General features: G+C 35.2%; 2 protein-coding genes across 3 annotated transcripts; both read right to left on the reverse strand.

Annotated features, from left to right (window-relative positions):
* Positions 1 to 7,453: 7,453 nt before the first annotated feature.
* On the reverse strand, positions 7,454 to 10,324 carry LOC116017185 (xanthotoxin 5-hydroxylase CYP82C4-like). 2 transcript variants are annotated; one of them, XM_031257718.1, is made up of 3 exons: positions 10,163 to 10,324; positions 9,015 to 10,037; positions 7,454 to 8,329 (listed from the first exon to the last, which is right to left on the reverse strand). In XM_031257718.1, exons 2-3 carry the CDS (start codon positions 9,945 to 9,947, stop codon positions 7,700 to 7,702), a joined length of 1,563 nt encoding a protein of 520 aa, XP_031113578.1. In that variant the 5' UTR covers positions 9,948 to 10,037; positions 10,163 to 10,324; the 3' UTR covers positions 7,454 to 7,699. The 2 variants fall into 2 exon arrangements, with proteins under 2 accessions (XP_031113578.1, XP_031113577.1); XM_031257717.1 differs by having other exon boundaries at positions 9,015 to 10,324.
* Positions 10,325 to 12,024: 1,700 nt separating this feature from the next.
* Positions 12,025 to 14,166, reverse strand: LOC116016156 (xanthotoxin 5-hydroxylase CYP82C4-like). Its single transcript, XM_031256319.1, has 3 exons — positions 13,228 to 14,166; positions 12,405 to 12,653; positions 12,025 to 12,333 (listed from the first exon to the last, which is right to left on the reverse strand). The coding sequence occupies exons 1-3, from the start codon at positions 14,164 to 14,166 to the stop codon at positions 12,025 to 12,027; spliced, it is 1,497 nt and encodes a 498-aa protein (XP_031112179.1).
* Between the last annotated feature and the right edge of the window lie 11,731 nt (positions 14,167 to 25,897).

Raw genomic sequence — 25,897 nt, forward strand, 5'->3', positions numbered from 1 at the left:
TTCAATTAATATAAAAACTTACCAACCCAAAAACTTATTGATATTCGTTGTTGACCTAGTATTGTTAAATCGCGTTGACAGGGCAGGACTGGAAAATGTTAGCCCGCCATTTAGATAGTTTATATTGTTTAAACAAATAAAGTTTTTTTTTTAAGAATCTAAAAATTAATAAGCGTGAATGAAAGTTATTATGCCATTCATTTACGTTCTTTTTTTTTTCGTTACTTTTTTTATACATTATACTACAAGAGTTGTACTATACAATATTTTGATAAAAAACAATCCTACTGTTATAAGTTCCGTTATCTTTTTCAATATTATTGTCATGCACATACATCCACTATTTATTTTTTATCTTCTTCAATGGTAATAATATATAGACATCATATATTGGAGTACTATATAAGTTATTTCATAAAATATAAATATCAAATTTAAAAAAAAATAGTTTACATTAATATTAATATTATTATTATTATTACTACACAATAATATAAATATCTAAAATCTAAATAAATCTAAAATTTTAATATAAAGTACTAATATTGGACATCGATTTTTGCGCATCGCGCAAAGAAAATACTAGTAAACAAATAAGGTTTAAAAACTCAAAATGAAAAAATTTAAATAAAAATTAATTAATTTATTACTATTAATATGATTGACGACCTACTCCTTACCTTATTAGGCAGCAAGGCAATGCAATTTATATCGTGTACCTTGGTCTAATATACAGAATTTGACCCCATAGTTGTACAGAATTTATGTTTATAATACACAAAATTAATGTTCATGATACATATATACATAAACACGATATAATGAACATGAATTAAGCACTTCACATAATACACAGAATTCATGTTCATAATGTACAAAATTCATATTCATAATACACATACACATAAACATTGTATAATGAACATGAATTAAACACTTAACATAATACACATAATTCATGTTCATTATATCGTGTTTGTGTATGTGTATTATTGAATCAAATTCTGTGTATTGGATCATGGTCCACAGTACAGTGCTTTGTGGACCCTGATCCACGATATAACGATTGAAAAGTCAAGCAGTCGGCCTAAGCTCGTTTTAATAGCACTACTTGTCCCTGACCATGTTTAAGAACAGAAACTCGCAGGGACAGCTCAGTTGGTTATAATAGTAAAATTTAAGAACAATGATTCAGGATCGAGTCACTAATAGCAATGGGGGCTCCTTGTGCACAGTAAATAAAGATCTAGCTTCTGCGCCTCTGATTTACATTCTCTCAAATACTTTGTCGGGCTCTTGGGGTTGGGGATTTAATCTTTTGGGAACACCAATAATGTTTAGCAACCAGATTTAATTATTCAAATTTTATTTTTGTTTTTACTTTCAATATATTGAATGTTACGGAGTAATACTTAAGCACTAATTTCATTTAATGAAGAGAGTGACGTGTTTGAGGGAATTGAGGCAGATCACTTTCATGGCAAATCTACTGAAATCCTTTCCTAAATATATGCCAAATGGAATAATATAAAATAATAATAATAATAATAATAATAATAATAATAATAATAATAAAAACAACAAGAACAATAATATAACAACAACAAGAACAATAATATAACAACACTAATAATTACATATCTTAGAAAAGTAGAAAACAAAGAAACATTATTGAACGGACACTATCTTGTCTCTGTTAATTTAGAAGGTGACGAGGGAAATTACATAATTGAGGTTAAATAATATTATCCAAATATCTTAATCAAAGGTTGTACAGAACATATTTTGTCTGAAAATAAAGAAAATGTTTTTTCTTTATTTTTCTAAAAAGTATAATTGAAAGTGATTGATGATAATTTAAGGCGTGGTATAGACTAATATAAAATTAATATTTATGTTCTATTGATAGTAATTTTGAATGAAACTTTTTTTAAAAAATTATTTAGGTGTATTATAATAGAGTTAATTTCAGTAATGGTCCTCCGACTATGTTGATTTTTCAAAATTAGTCCCCGACTTTTAATTTGGACAATTTAGGTCCCTTGAATTTCAAATTCTTTCCAGTGTTGGTCCTTTCATCAAATTTTGGTTAAGTTGAGGTCAAATGAAGGGGTAAAATTATCCGTTCATCTATTTAGAGTATTATTACTCATATTTCTCTTGTCCTATATGCTGTAAATATGAATATAATCTCAGTCGAAGTCTTAATCGAAGCCATATAATCTCAGTCGAAGTCTCTTCGACTGATATTATATTCATATATATAGTGTATAGGACAGGAGAAATACGAGTAATAATACACTATACAGGTGAACGGACAATTTTACACATTCATTTTACCTCAACTTAACCAAAATTTGACGAAAGGACCAACATTGGAAAGAATTTGAAAGTCAAGGGACTTAAATTGTCCAAATTAAAAGTCGATGACTAATTTTGAAAAATCAACATAGTCGGAGGACCATTGCTCGAATTAACTCATTATAATATATTAAAAATATGTCAAAAAACCGTGTGGTCTAGTGACACCCGGTTTACACTCTCACATGGAAGGGAGTGAGTTCGAGTCTCAATTTTCATACTTGTTTATAAAACTTAAAACATTTAATATTCAACTTATTAGACCGACCGTTAATACATGTAAAATTACATAAAATTTAGGGACATTTAAGATTGTGTTGGAGTTAAGGCTTGGCCAGGATGGCAACGAACTTGAGTGGGAGTCTCAATGAAAATAGAAAATCTTTTTTATTTATATTCTACGGAGAATTTTCGTAGACGGTGAATCCCGCTCCAAGTCAATCGCATCGTCAAATTGATACTTTGGTTCATATGAGAATCACTCTTTTTTTTTGTGAGAACTATGAACAAATTTGAATTGTTTATTTAAATTTGAATTGTTTATTTAATAAATCTAACGGTTAAAAATAAGGTTAAAAACAAAAAAGTAATTCGAACAATTTCATAAATATTACAAATTTTGAAATTTGTAATTTTTATAAAATTTGCCTTTATTTTTTCTCCTGTTTTATTCTTCATTGTTCCTTGAACTTTGGTCTTTCTTCCTTTGGAGTGGAGATCATGGATCCTGAGAGGTAAGGGAGAAATTGTCTTCCCTAGTTATGATGCACAAGTTATGCACAAGTCAGCCCACCTATATTCTAGCCTAATATTGCCCATGTAAAATAATTGTCATGTTTGATAATATAGTTAGCTTATTAGTTAATTTTAACTTATTTGACCATTATTAGTTGTTTGACTTGGATAAACAATCAATATAAGTATTTGACTAATTAACTTTTTATAACAACTTATTGCTTTAAAATGCTGAAATTTAAAAAGCCGCTCAAAGCAACTTTTTCGATCAGCTTTTTGAGAAAGTCATTTTACATGTAATCAGCTATCAGCTAACAACTAATTTACCAAACACTTTTCTACAATCAATTAATGCTATAAATTAGTCAAACTCACTAACCCAATAAGTGAACATCTATTTATTAAACACCCCCATAATATATCAATAATTATTGTGTGAACCATGATCTATATAGCTCTATATATAGATCATACTATCAAATAATGTTATATTCAATATATACATAAATAATGTAATTTTAGTATATTAAAAATTTACATTGTGTTCAGGAAAAGTACGTTATTTGAGTACTAACATTATTTTATATAATGTACATTTAGTACACAAATAATATACTTCTTTTATATTAAAAAAAATATTTTTTTGTTATAGTCCACGTACCACTGTGCGGACCAGTAATTTTCCATAATATATTATGAGAAAAAACCGAAATGATATAAATAATGTACTATTTGAGACGCAATCAAATGGTGAAATGGATTTGTTGGGTAATTATTAGGAAACACGTTTTAACGGAATGAGGACAAGGAAACACAACCTCAGCCCTCACGACAAAACTTGACCATTGTTTCTCCAGTCATTATATTTCTGTTCAACCATAATAATTCGTTTAAATTAATATTAATTTTAATCATTTCGAATAAAAAAATAATATTATAAATTGATTAATAAATATCAACATTTATTTATCAACTGATTATTGATGTGGCCGCATTAAAAAAAAAAAAAAAAGGAATTGATAATTGGTTGGTGTATTGGGCTGAATATGTAAATCAGGTCATTGTCTATACTCTATACAGCAGCTGGCACCCATCCTTCATAGTAGACATTACTTGGATTTTGGGTAATCCTAAGTAAGTTGATTAAACAGTTAATTTAGTAAGATTCTAAATTCGATTCTTTGAGATATACCTATTGATTATCTTTTAAGTTTGAGCTGGTCAGCTATATATGGTAACCTACCTCCTTGTAGATCACAATACTTTCCTAGAGAATCACAAAGCAAGCTTCACTTACAGTACATTTTGAGTAATGAATACAAATTTTTTCGTAAATCAAAGACATCATTTAGATGTGGTAATTTTGTGTGGTTGTACATGAGTATGAGATTTGAGTGTGGTTCATAATCATGACTAATTTAGAATTTTTTTTTTTTTTTTTGAGAACCGACTAATTTAGATTTGATTCGGAATTGTTTATAATGTTTGACTCTTATTTGGAGAAAGACGTTATGGCAATGCAAACTTAAGCACAAGAGCTATAATTTATTATTTACAAAATTGAAAGCCAAGATTCATAACTTCAATATGAGAACAAGTAAATGCTGGGCTTTATCTTTTACTTGTACTAGAAAGGAAGAAAGGCTGGATTGGACTTGAGAAGTGCACAGAACACCATTATCATGCCCATGAATATATTCCAAGCTTAGTTTTGTTGGTTCACTTTATCCCAAACAAGAGCTCGATTCTGTGGAGACTATTCAAGCCAAATTTAAATTAATTTTACAATAATAAAAATATCATATCATATACATAAAAATAAAATAAAATAACGTAATAACATATAGCAAGTGAATTGCGTATAAGTGAATTTTCCGCCACCTTAATGTGGTTTTGTAGTACTGCATATATGTATTCTACTTATACAAATTTCACTTTAACATGACATGCTGTGAGGCTTAAGAAATTCTATGATTTGATAATCAATTAATTATAACATTATACAAGTTTTTTTTTTTTTATGATGAGAAATTATGCACTTGGTAAACCATGCTCTAGTATAATAGACCACAAACTATATAAAAGATATAAATCAGACTAAGAAAATTATGTGCAAAAGACTATGTTGGGCAGAGGTCGGTAAAGACCAAGTTAACACCCGGTAATTGGGGGATTATTGGCGGAAGCCAGTAAGGGTTTAAAGGATCAAATTTAGCCCCCAACATTTCAAAAATGTATCGCGGTATATGAAAATAAAATTACGTCTTCATTACTGCTTTTAGCATAAGTGGTAAGCACTTAATCTTAGTCAGTGATATTAGAACCAGACTCAAGTTATATACTCTACTCACTCGATCTTTGTTTCAGGCATCACTTTCCAATGTGATTAGCCTGGCATCGAATGTTGCAGTCCAAAAATGGATATATGTGGTTATGTTTTGTGTTGAATACAATATAATTTATGTTATTCCCATTGGGAGTAATTGACGCGGATAGGCCAAAAAGATAAGGCAACAGTCAAGGTTCGATTATTGCACTAATGCCAGTGTGCTTCAGTATCAATTACTAATTAATTGAACAACTTTTTCACTAAAGTATAGTTTTATTATTGTTATTTTGAATGAAAAAGAGAAATTTGTAATTATTACCTGAATGTATATATTGAATAAACTTTATTCTTGTGTAATAACCTGTAAATTATGGTTCTGTTTGGCAGAGCTTATTTAGGAGCTTATAGCTTATTTTAAGCTACTAATAAGCTATAAGCTCTGTTTGATAATGTCTATGTTTGGCAAACCTAGCTGAAAAGGTAGCTGAAAGCTGAAAACTGAAAAGCTATAAGCTCGAAGCTGAAATCTGAAGAGCTATTAAGCTAGATGTTATGCTTCAAAGTGTTTGGTAAAATTAGCTTTTTGATAAGCTGATAAATGTAAAAAGACTAAAAAGGACATCTTCATACAATTTAAATAATTTTAATTTTAAATAGGTTTGTTTATATATTAAAATATAAAATAATGAAATCAATATATTTAAACAAAATATAAAGTAAGAATATATATTTGAAAATATATAAAGTAAAAAAAAAAATTATAATTCATAAGATTAGTTCATACAAAAATTAATGTTCAAACATAAATATCAAACTGAAATTACAACCAAACATAATGAAAAAGAAAATGTCAAAAGGGTTTTAATTGAGAGGGGTAAAGGATGTCATTTATTTAAAATAATAAGGATAAATATGGAAAAAAAGTTAAAAAGCTACTAGCTTATTTTGAAAAACTACCACAAGTAGCGTTTCAAAATAAGCTAGTAGCTTCCTAACTTTTTTTTCCATCTTTAACCTTATTATTTTAAAGAAATGACATCATTTACCCTTCCCAACTAAAACCTTTTTGGCTAAACCTTTTTGACTTTTTCTCTTCAATATATTTGGTTGTAATTTCAATTTAACATTTGTGTTTGAACATTGATTTTTGTATGAACTAATCTTATGAATTATAAACATTTTGTTTTACTTTATATGTTTTCAAATATATGTTCTTACTTTATATTTTATTAAAATATATTGATTTCACTATTTTATATTTTAATACATAAACAAACCTATTTAAATTTAAAACTATTAAAATTGTATGAAGATGTCCTTTTTAGTCTTTTTACATTTATCAGCTTATCAAAAAGCTAATTTTACCAAACACTTTTAAGCATAACAGCTTTCAGATTTCAGCTTCGAGCTTATAACTTTTCAGTTTTCAGCTACTTTTCAGCTTTCAGCTACCTTTTCAGCTAGGTTTGCCAAACATAGCCTATATAAGAAAGGTAAACCACATGCATATATTATTAGTCTATATATATTTATATATTTCAATCAATATTCAATCCATATATAATTATAAAGTTAATTAGTAAATGATGAAATTAGATTTTGTAACTTGTAAATCAAATAGAAAATTATCTAGTTTAAATATAAGGATAATTGCAATATATAATTCAAGGAATGGAAAAACTTATTATTCTTATAAGATATGGTAATATGTAATTTTAGGATAAAGTCCTATTTAATTTAAAGAGAAACATATGCAAGTCTTAGTCTTACTCTTAAACTAAAAAGGATTGAAAAGGTTATGATAACTCAACCAGGCCTATCCGAACAAGGATATCTATACTAACTTACTTTCATAAAAATTAAGATTACTTCGATTATTATTCATACGCGTTCTACGATATCTGATCTTGTGCTTCTAGCCCAACTAACTCTTTTATCTCAACTCATTATCTTGTTGCTTCAGCCAATAACATAGCATGCTTAACTTAAGTTGATCTAGAAAAATTCAATCCTATTATCGATCTCATATGCCAAGTAAAATGAACATATTTAAGAGAGATAAAAGAGAGAATTTCACATTCTCCATGTAATTAAAATTTGATAAACGTAGTGCAAAAATAAACAAAATACACACAAATGCATTATTACAAGGGATTAGGGATCAAGTAATTAACCGCTAAACCCACTTTATTTTTACAACAAACAACACTAAATTAAACCTCCAACGATTTCGTTATGTCCAAATTAAAGTCCAAACAATGAAACCTTAAACTCTCAATCGTACGACTCATAGATCGCGGCGGGCAGGCGCGGCGTAAGCAGTGCTTTTATCGGTTTGGCCTTGGGCATAGTAATCCCCGGGCCCTCACTCATGTCCACGGGCATGTCCGAAGGCGTGGCGAAATCGAAGCCTTGAAGCAACCTCGCAAATATGAAGTGCGCCATCTTCAACGCATACGCAGATCCCGGACACGATCTTCTCCCCAACCCGAACGGCATCCACCCGAATTGCCGAGCCAGACCGTCCGGGCCCGACTCGGTCAAGAACCTCTCGGGTTTAAATTTTTCGGGCTCGGGCCATATCTTGGGATCCCGGTGTAGCTTCCACACGTTGACGAATAACTGTGTGCCCTTTGGGATGTGGTAACCGCAGACCTCGCAGTCTTCGATTGCTTCGTGCGGTACGATGAAAGGGACCACGGGGTATAGGCGCATGCATTCTTTGACCACTGCTTGGAGGTATACTAGGTTGTCGGTGTCGGAATCCTCCACCCATCTCTCTCTGCCCACTTTGGCATCTATCTCTTCTTGAATCCTTTTTGTTACGTCTTTGTGGTTCAGTAACATGGCCATTATCCATACCATGTTCGACACTGCGGTCTCTGCAGCATCTTGAAGCATCGTCTGTCACAAAGAATTGGGATTTCACTTTCATCATTAGCTTTTCTTGGGTGACTAACCCACCGTTACTACTCAATCGTATGCATTAGATAAATTCAATCTTGTGACCCTAACAAGGAAATGATGGTAAACCAGTTCATAATTAATAGACTCAAATCAAGAAAGTCAACTTTAAAACTTGTTACCACAAAAACATTCCAATTGGGTCCTGCAGTCACTACTAAGGGTGTGCATCATCTCATAGATGAGAAACTCAAAATAAAAAGATCAAACTTGAAACTTTGTTTTTACTAAAGCAATAGCCCGTTCAACTTAGCTAGGTAATGGCTATCATTATCCAATGTTACAAAAATTATCCTAGTCAGTAGGCTTTGGCTGGCCGCCTAGTATGTCTAGGCGGTTGGCCGGCTAAGGAGGCGATTAGGCCGCCTAAGCACTGTCTAGGCCTCCTAGACGCCGATTAGGCCTCTAGAGTATGCACTACATAAATTCTACTTAATTTGTAATCTTATACTAATAGACAATACTACATTACAATAAACAAGCCTAAGCTCTAAGTTACTCATCATCCATTAGAATTGAACTTGTAATCTTGGTTAATTGCTTTACCAAGGTAAACGAATCTTTACCAAAAAAAAAAAACTAAGGGTAAACGAATTTGTAGTGTATAATAGTGTACTTAGCTTACCACTGCAGTTGCTTTTATTATAATGTCACGAGTGTAATTCTGACCCGCGAGGAATTCCTCGTCCACCTCCTTCATCATGATGTCGATGAAGTCAGGATCTTCGCCGGCGGGGAGCGGTCCTCGCCTCACATGTTCGTCGATCCAGCCTTGAAGAATCACGTCCGTGCCGTCGGAAACTTTCTTCATGGTCCGGACGAGCCCTTCGATGTCCAACCAGTGAAATATCCGGAACGGGAAAGCGTCCGCCGAGCTGAACTCTCCGGTGAGCGTCATGAAATCCTTAAACGCCTGTCTCAGAACCACGGCATCCTGGTTGTCGAACCCGTGTTCCACGGAGTAGTTGTACCTCTTCTTCGCCACGATTTTCGAGATGAAATTTAAGTTCACGTACCCAATCCATTCCTCCATGTCCACCTCCACCTTTCGGTTCTTCGTGACCGAACGGTACAGCTGTTTGACCGAGAAGTTCATCTCCGAGATCCAAATGTGTTTCCACTTGTCGAGCTTTGTCGTGGAGAGGAGCTCGACTACGACCATTTTCCGCATCTTTCGCCAAAACGCGCCGTTGGTGAAGGCCAGCGCGGCATTGTCGTAGCCGAGGTATACGCCGGCGCATATGTTTGGGCGGCCGGCGAAGGCCTTGTCGTTGGTGGTGAAGCAGTCCTTCACGGCTTCCCAGCTGCTGACGACGAGGACACGTGGCAGGCCGAGGCGGATGATGAAAACCGGGCCGATTTTGTCGGCCATGGTCGCCAAAGTCTTGACCAGATGAGTTTCTTTGCTGAATTCGTAAAGGTGGCCGAGGATCGGCAAACCGCCGGGCGGCTCCGGCGGGAGTTTCTTGGTCTTGTTTTTGTGTTTTCGCAAGGAAAGGTAGAGGAAAGGAAGGATGAAAAGCCCTGAAATGGCTAGAACTCGAGTCAGAGCATCCATGGCAGTGTGTGTTTAATTTGCTCTTGTGCTCAATGGACGTCTGTATATATACACGTACATTTACCACATTGAAGCTTCCAATTCATCTACCTACTTGATTTGAGTCAATCATACAAATAAACCTGAATTATAGTATAATCTACTAGCATAATATACAAAAGAAAGTAGTTTTGATGGCAAGTGAGCTGTCTTTGTAATAAAAAAGTTTAAAAAACCTGAATCCGATTCTTATAAGTGATGATTCCCTATGTCAGCTCCCGTAGCAAGCACAGGTGGAAAAATAATACACAAAAGAACATAGATGAGGATTCACTTTGGGCAACATTATTATCATTGGTTAGTAGAAAGGAAAGTGATGAATGGCCTCCATGAAACTGTTACACTCCATTATTGACCTTAAAATATATTATCCCATAGATGTCACCTATTGTGGAGAGACTGTAAATTCGATTCCCACTCCACAAAAGTGAATTGCCATTATGGGACTGATTGGTTGGGTAGGGATGGTTTAGTATTCAGTCTCAGCCTAAATGGTCAAACTTATTTCAGGTTATTACAATAATTAAGACATTATTTAATGACAAATCTTCTATATGACACTTCATAATTTAATCATAAATAATACTTTTTGTGACAAAAAAAAATAATTTGTCACTATTATTTGTGATAATTGTGATAATGTTTTGTCATGAATAATATGGTAATTCTGCATGTCAATTAAGTAATTGTTACAAATAAGCTATCACTATTACTAGAATTATAGTGTCGTAACCTAAGTTGTCACTAAATGTATATGCATATTGGCGGCATTATAATTATGGCGGGAACAAATGTAATTGTGACAAAATATACATACAATAGACACAAATTTTGATACTTTTTGTAATAAATAGTTGTTGGTCACTATTTTTTATAATATTTGTGACAACTATTTTTTGGATTTTTTTTTTTGAAAAACAAAGGAAATAACTTTCATTAAATCAAATGTTGAATACAAAGCATAATAGAAGAAATCCAACAGCAAGCACCAGTTTGAGAACAAGTCATCCTAGCTAATGCATGAGCAAACTTATTCGTTGATCTAAAAATAAACCTGAAGGACACTGACTCAAAGTTTCTTTGATAAGTATAGTTGACAATAAATAAGTTTTTTAAAAAAAATTTAATTAAATGACAATAAATAAGTTTGATTTGATTTAAATTTTAATTAAATGTTATCATACTTATATTTAGAAATTTATCATATTTAAAATTTTGATTTTAATAATATTAATCATATCATAATTATTACTAAAATTATCAACTATATTTTTAATATATAATATAAGTTCTACAACTATAAATTAAAAATTATATAATATTATTTAAAAAATATTTTAATATAATTAAGATTTTAACATGAGTATTAATATTTGAATTGGCATATAGTTTTGCACCTACATAGCGTATATAAAATACTAGTATGTTTTTATAAGAGTCTTGATGAATTAATTTAATATTAAAACTGATTAAATTTATTTTGTGATACAATAGGGGAACAAAAAAGAATTAAAGAAAAAATAAATCATTAAAAAGGTAAAAAAGAATTAAAGAACTAAAAAGATAAGTAAAGAAAAGGGTAAAAAGAATTAATGGTGCTAGCAGAAAGATTAAAAGAGGAAAAATAAAAAGGCAGAGGGGATATTATTTTGCTATCAATTTCCTAATTAAAAGTAGCTGGGGTTTTAGATTTTCAACTTGAAGATAAAACTCTGGCAATGATTTGATTTGCAAGATTTTGAGTTTTTCTTTTTTCTTTCTAAAATAAAGAGTTAATTCATTAAATTATAAGTTGAAATGTTTACAATAATGAACATATTTAAGAGAGATAAAGAGAAAGTCACATACTCCATGTAATTAACATTTGATAAACTCAGTGCATAAACAAACAGAATACACGCAAATGCATTATATTACAAGGGATTAGTGATCAATTAATTAATCGCTAAACCCACTTTATTTTTCCAACAAACAACGCTAAATTATACCTCGAACGATTTCGTTATGTCCAAAGTTCAAAGAATGAAACTTTAGACTCTCAATCGTACGACTCATAGATCGCAGCGGGCAGGCGCGGCGTAAGCAATGCTTTTATAGGTTTGGCCTTGGGCATTGTAATCCCCGGGCCCTCACTCATGTCCACGGGCATGTCCGAAGGCGTGGCAAAATCGAAGCCTTGAAGCAACCTTGCAAATATGAAGTGTGTCATCCTCAATGCATATGCATATCCCGGGCACGATCTTCTCCCCAACCCGAACGGCATCCACCCGAATTGTCGAGCCACACCGTCTGGGACTGACTCGGTCAAGAACCTCTCTGGCTTAAATTTTTCGGGTTCCGGCCATATCTTAGGATCATGATGTAGCCTCCATACGTCACGAATAACTGTGTGCCTTTTGGGATGTGGTAACCGCAGACCTCGCAGTCTTCGATTGCTTCGTGCGGTACGATGAAAGGGACCACGGGGTATAGGCGCATGCATTCTTTGACCACTGCTTGGAGGTATACTAGGTTGTCGGTGTCGGAATCCTCCACCCATCTCTCTCTGCCCACTTTTGCATCTATCTCTTCTTGAATCCTCTTCGTTACGTCTTTGTGGTTTAGTAACATGGCCATTATCCATACCATGTTCGACACCGCGGTCTCTGCAGCATCTTGAAGCATCGTCTGTCACAAAGAAATGGGATTTCACTTTCATCATTAGCTTTTTTTTTTTGGGGTAATTAACTAACCCACAATCACTACTCAAATTATATGTATTAGATAAACTCAACCTTCTTACTCTAGCAAGCAAAGGATCACAAAAGGTAAACTAGCTCATAGTTAATAATAGACTCAAATCAAGAAAGTCAACCCTGAATCTTTATAGTTACAAAACAAACAATTCGACCAACCTGACTGGGTGTCCACAGTCACTACTAAGGGTGTGCATCATCTCATAGCTGACAAACTCAAAATAAGAAGATTAAACTTGAAACTTTGTTGTTACCTAAGCAACAACCGATCAACTTAGCTAGGTACTGATCGTACGTCACTATCCGAGAGTATATATAGGATTGGGATAAAGTCTACTTAATTCTTAATCTTAGCTTAATGGACTAAGGACTACATTGAAATAACCAGCTTAAGTACTCATCTCCCATTGGATTTGAACGTAGTAAAGTTGTGGTTACAAGTACTTTGTTTACAAAGGGTAAATTAAACGAATTTGTAGTAGTGTATAATAGTGTACTTAGCTTACCACTGCAGTTGCTTTTATTATCATGTCACGAGTGTAATCCGTACCGGCAAGGAATTCCTCGTCCACCACCTTCATCATGATGTCGATGAAGTCAGGATCTTCGCCGGCGGGGAGCTCTCCTCGGCCTCGCCTCACATGTTCGTCGACCCAGTCATCAAGAATCACGTCCATTACGTCGAAAACTTTCTTCATGCTTCGGACAATCCCTTCGATGTCCAACCAGTGAAATATCCGGAACCGGAACGCGTCCGCCGAGCTGAACTCTCCGGTCAGCGTCATGAAATCCTTAAACGCCTGTCTCATAACCACCGCATCCTTGTTGTCGAAGCCGTGTTCCACGGAGTAGTTGTACCTCTTCCTAGCGAGAATTTTCGAGATGAAATTTAAGTTCACGGATCCAATCCATTCCTCCATGTCCACCTCCACCTTGCGGTTCTTCGTCACCGAACGGTACAGTTGTTTCACCGAGAAGTTCATCTCCGAGATCCAAATGTGTTTCCACTTGTCGAGTTTTGTGGTGGAGAGGAGCTCGACGACCACCATTTTCCGCATCTTCCGCCAAAACGCGCCGTTGGTGAAGGCCAACGCCGCGTTGTCGTAGCCGAGGTACACGCCGGCGCATATGTTTGGGCGGCCGGCGAACGCCTTGTCGTTGGTGGTGAAGCAGTCCTTCACGGCTTCCCAGCTGCTGACCCCGAGGACACGTGGCAGGCCGAGACGGATGATGAAAACCGGCCCGATTTTTTCGGCCATGGTTGCCAAAGTCTTCACCAGATGAGTTTCTTTGCTGAATTCGTAAAGGTGGCCGAAAATGGGCAAACCGCCGGGCGGCTCCGGCGGTAATTTCTTGGTCTTGTTTTTGTGTTTTCGCAAGGAAAGGTAGAGGAAAGGAAGGATGAAAAGCCCTGAAATGGCTAGAACACGAATGAGAGCATCCATGGCATACATGCAGTAGTGTGTATAGAGTTTGCAAGTTGCTTTTGTCTGCTCAATGGACGTCTATTTATAGAGTAAGTAATTCTATCTGAACTATTTTTTTCATGACCTCCCATTTGAAAAAGAGTCAATACTGTTACATCTAAACTTGAATCCATGACTTCCCATTTGAAAAATTCATTTCCTATCACTAGACTACAAGATCATTGAACATGAAATATTTTTCTTATTTATACACATTTAGCAAATTTGAGCTTTTAATTTAACTTATTAGTTTAACTCAATCAATTATGGACAAATTAAACTCAGTTATGTTATATATATATATATATATATTCAAATGTGGTTACATATGGTGTTCAGGTGCGATTGTGCAGTGAGAGGAGAGTCATTGAATCAACGTTAAGAATTAACAATGTTTAAAAAAATGCAGTGGCAATTTGATCATTTTTCATATAAGTCAAACTAATTAAGGTGTATGGTTTTTGTGCTTAAGGTGTGTGGTTTTAAGTTTAAGGTGCGCTAGTTGTTGAAACTTAAGTGTGTGTTTTCCTTCTTAAAGTGCGTGATTTTTCTTGTTAAGGTGCGTAGTTTTTGTGCTTAAGGTGCGTTATGTTCTTCTTAAGGTGCGTGGTTTTTGTGCTTAAGGTGCGTTATGCTCTTCTTAAGGTGCGTTGTTTGTATGCTTAAACTGAATAAGTTGTTGAAACTTAAGGTGCGTCGTCCTAAGTCTTTAGGTGCGTGATTTTTCTTCTTAAGGTGAATTGTTTCCCTTCTTAAAGTTTTTTTTTCTTTTTTTTTTTTTTTTGCAGTTTCAAAACATGAACAATATTCTTTATAAGATTATCTCTATAAAGTCATATTTATGATAATCCAACTTAAGGTGCGTAAGTTAAAAGTTTAAGGTGCATCAGTTTAACTTTAAAAATAATAATAATAAATAGATCACCCTACAACCGCATGGGAACCCTTTACCGCATCTGAACCCTTCCATATATATATATATATATATATATATATATATATATATATATATATATATATATATATAATGGTCCAAATTAACCTTCACCTTATAATCTGATCTAATCCATGTGATCCCTCACATTACATCTCAACCATTTATTAAAATTCTATGGATGGCTATGATGGGTCCTTATAGTCCTCTATACTATATAGTCCTCATGTGAATAAGGGTCTATATATATATGTATGTATGTATGTATGTATGTATAGTACATTTTTATATATAAATATATAAAAACAGATATAAATAACAATTGACTAATTATCTTGATTGGAAAGTGTGTGTTTACTTAAGAAATGGTCAGGGTTTAAATCCTTCAATGTGTAACTTTTTGTATTTATAATGTTTTTCTATTTAAATTATAAATATTTTTTCTATTTAAATTATTTTATCAAATTAATTATGTTTCATATATTGTTATTAATATTTGTATAAAGTTTTGATTTTGATGTCTTTTATTATTAATATTTGTATAAAATTTTGATTTTGATGTCTTTTATTTTTCGTCTATATCCAATACTACTGACTCTATTACAATGAAGTATATGTTCATTATTACTACTTTTTCAACCTATTGAAGCACAAAAGCTTAATATCGCTGAAGCTCGAACCACAACCTCCCATATAAGGGAGCAACTTGGTGTTACCTATTTCATGTTTCACCTTCACTGGGATATTTTTCTGAATCCGTCATTGATTGCCATTAATCAATCTATATATAGTTTGTGTTTCAGTACGTTGATGAAGTAGTTATGAATAGATACTATATTATAACAGAGTCAGAAGTACTAAAAAAATCTATATATAATTTTTTATTTTATATTTACCATTGTCGATAGAGTCAATGTGAATAAAAAATTTCTCGGGCTGGGTTATCAGTGTAACCTAGTTTACTTTGTATGGCTCGGGTTGGTGAGCCTTGCTCATAAGTTTTACAGGAACCTATGCACAAAAAAAATTGTTATTATGAATTTAAATAAAAAATATTAAAACAGATTTTAAAATGTACAATATAGTAATATGAGTTATTTTTATATATTTGGTCAAGTATTTATTTTCGTAGCATATAAAATTAAAATAATTTTTTTTATGGTTAATATAATCTCTAATCATTTACATATTTAGATAAATTTATAGAAAAAGTTTACTTAATTAAAATGATTTATTCCTAAATTATTTCATTTATATTATAATTTCAACAAATAAAAATTTTTTGACCCTAACTTACCATTACGTATTACAGTAAGGAGCTGACTTGTGAATTTTGGCTCACTTTAATTGACATGGCAAAATTTTAAGTGGAACATGAATAAAATATATTTTTTAAATATATTAAATATATATTATTTATATGTTGATTGTAGATTATTTGATAACATGCATATACAATAATGTATCTGCATTACTCAAATAATATACTTTTAAATAAACTATATCTAGTATATAAATATTGTATCTTTATTATATTAAAATTTTACTTTTTATTTATGTTCAACACTGGTTCCTGAAATAATGATTGAATTGGCATCTCTATTTATTTTCCTTTTAGTAATTGTGTGGATCGGTTGATTTTAGGACCAAAGCAATCAACTACTGACAAATACAACCAATTGATAATAAAGTATAATATTTAAAGGAATTTTTTTTTTAACGATAGTGTAGTGTTATTATTTGGGATGAAAATGATTTTAATTTTTTTTCAGGATTTTATACCGTTCAAACTACCAAAATTAAACAATAAAAGTAAATTATTCAGTTAGATGAATATGAACGACTCGAACCCACAATCTTCCATATAAGGGAGCAATTTGTGTCACTAAACCACAAGATCCTTAGCATATATATATATATATATAGGATTGTGTTCAGGTTAGGACCATTAGATTATATAGGATTAATAGGACTGTAATTAGCCGTTGATCTTATAAGATTAATGGTTAGATTTAAGTGTTTTTTAAGTAAGTATTTGATTAATTTAGGAGGTGTTTCGCACAGAATATATGGGGAGGGTAGTTTTGTCTTTTGCGTGTTTTATTTTGGGTGCTGCCGATTTTTCGGATTCCAATAAGGAGAATACACGTTTCGTTTTTGGCATTTTTTTCATTGGTTGAGTTGGCAGTTTGAGCGACGTAAGGCTGAAGGTTCTCTTTGCGGTAGAGCTTCTTGTTTCTCCGGCGCGGCTATGGCAGGGAGCAATGGTTCTCGTCTTCGTTTGGAGAGGTCTGCTAGGGCTGCTGGGCGAGGTAGGTTGCCGTTTTTCAGTTCTGTTTTTTTTTTTAATTTTTTTCGACTGATAGGGTTTGTTGCTTGTGACCGGCGACACTCATTGCTGTTGCTGCGTTTTTAGTCCGGCGGGTGGTGGGTTGCGGATGGGAGGGTAGAGTTGCAGTGAGGGGGAGCGGGGCGGTTGTTTCAGTTGTTGTACCGGGGTGCACAGTACATTTTTTTTTCTTCCAATCATATGTACGTATGTTATTATTGATTTTTTTTAGTATCTGTTTTATTCTTTCAATTAGAACAACAAATAAAATAAAAACAAAAAAAACAATCACAAGTGAATATATATATTGTTTTCATTTACTTTGGTGCCAAGTGGTATGGATTTAGATGACTATGTGTAAAATTGTAGGAGTTTTGTTTTCTTTTTTTTTTTTTTAAATAACATATTCTGACTAATGGTTTTTTTTTTATTGTTATTCTTATTTGGAATTTGTATTCGAATAAACTGTTAATGACGTAGTGTGAATTTGTTGTTTCTTTCGTTTGCATTTCGGAAAACCCATGTTAATGCTGTGCGGTTCATTTAAGAATGTGTACTGAACAAGTGCTTTTAATTATGTGCCATTGTTTTGTGTAGTTTGTGCCTTATTTCAGTTTATTGGTGGCACGTTATGTGATGTTTATTGTTATTTGTTTTTTTACTGTTTGATTTACAAACACTCAAACTCCTGTTAGTAATGTGTGGTTGTAATTGGAAATGTGATTTTAATGGAACTGTGATTTCAAATGTGATTTTTTTCATTGGGTTTTTTTCTTTGCACATTATGTGTTTTCCTTTTTTCAAAAAAAAAAATCTCAGTTTAATACATTTTTTTTGGTCATTTACTTCGGTGCCAAGTGGTATGTATTTAGATGCCTATGTGTAATTATTTGTGTGCCACAGCAATTATTTGTCCGGTGATTTTTTTTTTTACTAATATATTCTGACTTGTGCTTTTTTTTTTTTACTAGTATGTATACTTACTGTGTAATGGGACATTCAATGTATATGTATCCTCCAAACGTTTCTTGTATTATGATTGGCAGTATGTAGGTTACTATGTATAATTAGTATGTAAGGGAATATTTAATCAAAAATTTAAACCATCCCACTAGCACACCTACACAATTTGTATTCCAAATTGTATGCAAATAGATGCCAGGGTGTACTTTATTCTGTGCAAGTGCATACACGGACTAACATGTTTTACTTACATAGTTCTTATTTATATTGTGTATGCCAGTTTCAGTTCGGATGTGTGCCTCTTTCATATAATATGTGTGCTTCATCCCATGTTCTGTTATTTTTCCTTTAGTTTTTGATTGCTTGTGTATTTTATTCATTTTGTTGCGTAGTACTTATTTATATTATGTATGCTGGTTTCAGTTTAGATGTGTGCCTCTTTTGATATATAATGTGTGCTTCATGTGGTGTGTTTAAATAATAATATTCACAGGCATAGAAGAGAACAGGTATGGTGTGTCATATTAATTGGTTGTGTATTTTATTCATTTTGTTACATAGTACTTATTTATATTATGTATGCCAGTTTCAGTTTGGATGTGTGCCTCTTTGACATATAATGTGTGATTTTGTTACATACTACTTATGTGTACTATGTATGCTAGTTTCAGTTTCGATGTGTGCCTTTTTGATATAGAATGTGTGCTTCATATGGTGTATTTAAATAATAATTTTGAAAGGCCGGTTTCTGTTTGATGTGTGCCTATTTAATATTGGGTGTGTGCCTTATTTTGTGTTTTTTAGTATTATGATTGAAATGCATACAAGAGAACAAGTATTGTTATTTTTATGTCCGTATGGTTTATTCGCCGCAGCTAAAAGGGCTAGGGTTGCACCGGTGGTGGCGTCTTCATCAATATCCCATGATGATGATGACGATTTTGTTGAAGCCCATGTTCCATCGTTACAGAGGAATAGTCAGGAACCACCACGTCAACGCCCGAATAATTTTAGGCTGCGGACTTCTATTATGGCTAAGGCTTTGGAGGATCTCACTGCGCAACAGAAGAAGGACATTAAAGAGTTGGGTTTTGGTGCTATTCTCGAGCTCAAGATTAATAAGTTGCCACTTCAGTTGGGTAGGTGGTTGTTGTCAAAGTTTGATGCTGAGAGGATGTGTATTCAGTTGGGTGAGGGCAAGGTTTTACCGGTGGGAGAGGCGGAAGTGCAGTCCATCTTTGGGTTCCCACGTGGTGATGTTGTTGTTTCTCGTCGGAATAAATATGTGAAGAGTAAGTTGCTAAATAAGTGGCGTGCTAATTTTGGGAAAGATCGTTATGATGTTACACCGGCTGAGGTGTCAGATTTTATTCAGCAAGATCTTGATGGGGGGCTGTGGTTTAAGCGACAGTTTATGGTTCTGTTGATTTCAACACTTATTTTTTGCATGAGTAACGGGTATTGCAATCAGAGTGTGTTTCATCATGTGGACGATGTCGATGCTGTGCCTCATTTGAACTGGTGTCGGTTCTTGATCGAGGAGCTTGTCTCTTCTCATGCTTTGTGGCGCACAGGCAACGACTCACGGTTTACGGGCCCTATGCTCTTCTTAATTGTAAGTTTTTTTTTTGCCTAGTCTTGATTTTTGTGTGCTAGTGTTTGTTTGTATTCGTTAACTTCAACACATTTCTATTTTTCGGCCATCGGTGGTCATTTGTTAGGTTTTGTATTGTGATCGGGTTCGACCACCACTACGTGCTGTGCCCCGGGATATACCCGCTTTTTGTGGGTTGACTTGGGAGGTGCTTCGTGCTCGTGAGATCGCAGAAATTCGGCTAGGTGGGTTTGGAACCGGGGAGATTGAGCTTTCTTTTGTTCGCCTGTCCGCTGCAGTGCCCGGTTGTGATTCGGCTGGGCCGTCTTCTGCTCCTGTTCGTCAACAAAAGGTTTTATTGCTGCACTTACCATTATGTGCTCCTGTATTATTGGAATATTTATTTAGTATTTCGTATTTAATTTTTAGAATTATGGCATTACGTGTTGTTGTTTGTTGCATTTAGCCAATACTAGAGCGTTTGGTTGAGAAGACTGGTGAGCTTGCGAGATGCATCCGGTGTGTTGTTCAATTGGTGAATGAGGCTAATGCCGTTGCAAGCGGGGATGTCAATTTTCGTCAGCTTTTAGACGTTAATCAGATACTTACCGGGTTGAAGCAGAACTCTTCCATTCCTGTTACGATTGATGGTCAATCATCTTAGCCGACATTCACACAGTATGATGATGAGTTCTGGAATAACCCGGATAACATCTGTGCGTTAGCTGAGGTCGAGCGTGCTATAATGGAGAGGCCTGCTTTGGGGGACATTCCTTCATTTAGCCTAGGCATTTCGCAAGATATGGGTGGAGATGGGTGGGCTGATGTGGCTAATATTGCAAGGGACATTAACGAAGGCCATACGTCACATGGTTGCGCCAGTGACCGGGTATTTTCTGTTGAACTCCAACGTTTAATATTTTAACTCTTTTGATCTTGTGTTTCACTGTTATCCATATGATTTAGTATCATGTGCCTAGTAACAGGTTTTTGTGTGCCATTGTCAGCTGTACTGAATAAATTTTTGATTTACTTTGTCTTTATGCCTCCGTATTGGAGGCGACTAACTTTTTTTGTCTTCATTTTAGCATGCTCAATCTGTAGACCATGTTCATGTGTCTGGTCGTGTGGTGGATGAATCCCATATTGTCCATAATGTAGGAGTTGATGTTCCCATGGAGCGGGTAAGCTTTATTAATAACAAGGCATATTCTTTGTTATTGTGCTTTGTTGGTCCATTGTTATACGTAGTAGCTAGTACTCTGTGTTTCATATAAGGTCTTTGTGTGCCCTCTTTTGGGGTTCTGCATAAATGTTTTTTNTGTTCCATCGTTACAGAGGAATAGTCAGGAACCACCACGTCAACGCCCGAATAATGTGTTAACTACGGAGGAACGAGAAAGGTTTCCTCGTGCCTCATTTAGGCTGCGGACTTCTATTATGGCTAAGGCTTTGGAGGATCTCACTGCGCAACAGAAGAAGGACATTAAAGAGTTGGGTTTTGGTGCTATTCTCGAGCTCAAGATTAATAAGTTGCCACTTCAGTTGGGTAGGTGGTTGTTGTCAAAGTTTGATGCTGAGAGGATGTGTATTCAGTTGGGTGAGGGCAAGGTTTTACCGGTGGGAGAGGCGGAAGTGCAGTCCATCTTTGGGTTCCCACGTGGTGATGTTGTTGTTTCTCGTCGGAATAAATATGTGAAGAGTAAGTTGCTAAATAAGTGGCGTGCTAATTTTGGGAAAGATCGTTATGATGTTACACCGGCTGAGGTGTCAGATTTTATTCAGCAAGATCTTGATGGGGGGCTGTGGTTTAAGCGACAGTTTATGGTTCTGTTGATTTCAACACTTATTTTTTGCATGAGTAACGGGTATTGCAATCAGAGTGTGTTTCATCATGTGGACGATGTCGATGCTGTGCCTCATTTGAACTGGTGTCGGTTCTTGATCGAGGAGCTTGTCTCTTCTCATGCTTTGTGGCGCACAGGCAACGACTCACGGTTTACGGGCCCTATGCTCTTCTTAATTGTAAGTTTTTTTTTTGCCTAGTCTTGATTTTTGTGTGCTAGTGTTTGTTTGTATTCGTTAACTTCAACACATTTCTATTTTTCGGCCATCGGTGGTCATTTGTTAGGTTTTGTATTGTGATCGGGTTCGACCACCACTACGTGCTGTGCCCCGGGATATACCCGCTTTTTGTGGGTTGACTTGGGAGGTGCTTCGTGCTCGTGAGATCGCAGAAATTCGGCTAGGTGGGTTTGGAACCGGGGAGATTGAGCTTTCTTTTGTTCGCCTGTCCGCTGCAGTGCCCGGTTGTGATTCGGCTGGGCCGTCTTCTGCTCCTGTTCGTCAACAAAAGGTTTTATTGCTGCACTTACCATTATGTGCTCCTGTATTATTGGAATATTTATTTAGTATTTCGTATTTAATTTTTAGAATTATGGCATTACGTGTTGTTGTTTGTTGCATTTAGCCAATACTAGAGCGTTTGGTTGAGAAGACTGGTGAGCTTGCGAGATGCATCCGGTGTGTTGTTCAATTGGTGAATGAGGCTAATGCCGTTGCAAGCGGGGATGTCAATTTTCGTCAGCTTTTAGACGTTAATCAGATACTTACCGGGTTGAAGCAGAACTCTTCCATTCCTGTTACGATTGATGGTCAATCATCTTAGCCGACATTCACACAGTATGATGATGAGTTCTGGAATAACCCGGATAACATCTGTGCGTTAGCTGAGGTCGAGCGTGCTATAATGGAGAGGCCTGCTTTGGGGGACATTCCTTCATTTAGCCTAGGCATTTCGCAAGATATGGGTGGAGATGGGTGGGCTGATGTGGCTAATATTGCAAGGGACATTAACGAAGGCCATACGTCACATGGTTGCGCCAGTGACCGGGTATTTTCTGTTGAACTCCAACGTTTAATATTTTAACTCTTTTGATCTTGTGTTTCACTGTTATCCATATGATTTAGTATCATGTGCCTAGTAACAGGTTTTTGTGTGCCATTGTCAGCTGTACTGAATAAATTTTTGATTTACTTTGTCTTTATGCCTCCGTATTGGAGGCGACTAACTTTTTTTGTCTTCATTTTAGCATGCTCAATCTGTAGACCATGTTCATGTGTCTGGTCGTGTGGTGGATGAATCCCATATTGTCCATAATGTAGGAGTTGATGTTCCCATGGAGCGGGTAAGCTTTATTAATAACAAGGCATATTCTTTGTTATTGTGCTTTGTTGGTCCATTGTTATACGTAGTAGCTAGTACTCTGTGTTTCATATAAGGTCTTTGTGTGCCCTCTTTTGGGGTTCTGCATAAATGTTTTTTACGTTTGGTGTTCATTCTCCCGTGGTTGTTGCTATTAATTTTTTTTTTTTAGCATGCACAATCTGTAGACCCTGTGAACGTTTCTGGCCGTGTAGTTAATGTCAATGCCGAAGCTCAACACTTTGNAGTTAATGTCAATGCCGAAGCTCAACACTTTGTAACACTTGTTGAGGTAGGTTTTTTCATTCTTTTGAATTCGCTGCTTCATTGTGTGCCTAATATTCTCGTCGTGTGACAGGTTGTGCACCGTGACACTCCTTCTCCTGATTGTGGTGCTCCATTGAAGGCAGTTAGGCCTGTTCGTCCTGTTCTGGATTCCATTCGGCCCGTTGCTGTCGGTTCGGATCATGTTCACACATCTCATACTTTACTTGACGATGCGCATTTCGCAAAATGGGTGCTTCAGGCTGGGAGTGACACTTTGTAAGTACTCATTTCATATAAAAGGTTTTACTAATGTCCAACATTTTGTTCAGGTTTAATTACAACATTTACATGTTCATTGTAGGCAAGAGTTTTTATTCTCTTATAATGGTCGGACTGTTTGTCGGGACGATCTTCGGTCTTTGGGTATTGGGATGGAGGTTACTATTTCTGTGATTAATGCCTGGTCATGTATTCTGAATCATCGTGAGCGGACTAAGTCACCTGCTACACCAGCTAGGGTTTTCACCTCCCCTTTAACCACGGTGCGTTTATTTATTTAAACATGTTTTATAAACCAGTCATTGATGTTAACGGTTGTTTTATACTTTTTGTTTCTGTCATAGATTAACACTGTTGTTGGTTTAAAGATACACGACATAGACGCCCACAAACTGTCTCTTTTTAGGGACGCTTTGGCCCTTGATTTTGCGATTGGACCTTACAAGCAGTGGAGTTTTGTTAATCTTGTAAGAACATTATTCCTGTGTGCCAATTACTGCTTCTTTTGCGTGCCCATGTGTGTGTTAAAATGTGACTACGACTATTTATTACTTGTTATTAATATCCAATTGTCATTACTTTTTCCCATTTTCATTTTTGGACAATCCCATTATGTTTCAGTTGTTCTTCCCTATCCTTGAGAAAGAACATTACTACTTGTTGTGCGCTGACTTTGAGACTGGACGTCTCGAAATTATTGACAACTCTCCCTCAACTGAGTCAACTGCGAACAAATATGGTGATACTCCAGACAATGTGGTATGTGGTTGTTTACACTTGCATATAATACTTTTTGTCTTTAATTGTTTAACGTTTTGACATTGTAATTTCTACCTATTATTTAGAAACTGTTGTTGCATGAATACTTTAAAAGAGAGGGTGAGCCTTTCAAGGCTGGTCAGTGCATGAATTTGGCAACTAAAAGGATGCAGATGAAGTGGCGGGATCACAAGAACAAAATCGATTGTGGGGTCTACCTCATGAGGCACATGGAGAGTTATTGTGGGGAAGGTGTAAATAGCTGGGTGTGTGGTTTGAAAAAGGGTGATAGGTCAGAGCTTAATCGCCTACGTTTGCATTATATTAAGGAGATTTGCACCTCAGATGTTAACACACACCGTACCAGCAACGTTGCGCGTGCACTCGCCTTTCATTCAAGGTCTTCTGCTGGCACTTGATCGCGCTACGCCATTTTATTATTCTGTTCTTCTGGTCATTACATATGGGATTGCAAACATGTTTTCTTTTTCTGTTTGAAACACTGTGGTAATACTTTTGGCATGCAACTATTTTTGTTTTGGATACAGTCTATTTTATGATATGTNAGTTAATGTCAATGCCGAAGCTCAACACTTTGTAACACTTGTTGAGGTAGGTTTTTTCATTCTTTTGAATTCGCTGCTTCATTGTGTGCCTAATATTCTCGTCGTGTGACAGGTTGTGCACCGTGACACTCCTTCTCCTGATTGTGGTGCTCCATTGAAGGCAGTTAGGCCTGTTCGTCCTGTTCTGGATTCCATTCGGCCCGTTGCTGTCGGTTCGGATCATGTTCACACATCTCATACTTTACTTGACGATGCGCATTTCGCAAAATGGGTGCTTCAGGCTGGGAGTGACACTTTGTAAGTACTCATTTCATATAAAAGGTTTTACTAATGTCCAACATTTTGTTCAGGTTTAATTACAACATTTACATGTTCATTGTAGGCAAGAGTTTTTATTCTCTTATAATGGTCGGACTGTTTGTCGGGACGATCTTCGGTCTTTGGGTATTGGGATGGAGGTTACTATTTCTGTGATTAATGCCTGGTCATGTATTCTGAATCATCGTGAGCGGACTAAGTCACCTGCTACACCAGCTAGGGTTTTCACCTCCCCTTTAACCACGGTGCGTTTATTTATTTAAACATGTTTTATAAACCAGTCATTGATGTTAACGGTTGTTTTATACTTTTTGTTTCTGTCATAGATTAACACTGTTGTTGGTTTAAAGATACACGACATAGACGCCCACAAACTGTCTCTTTTTAGGGACGCTTTGGCCCTTGATTTTGCGATTGGACCTTACAAGCAGTGGAGTTTTGTTAATCTTGTAAGAACATTATTCCTGTGTGCCAATTACTGCTTCTTTTGCGTGCC

This window comes from Ipomoea triloba, chromosome 4 (assembly GCF_003576645.1).
Source record: "Ipomoea triloba cultivar NCNSP0323 chromosome 4, ASM357664v1".
In the NCBI taxonomy this organism is placed as follows: domain Eukaryota; kingdom Viridiplantae; phylum Streptophyta; class Magnoliopsida; order Solanales; family Convolvulaceae; genus Ipomoea; species Ipomoea triloba.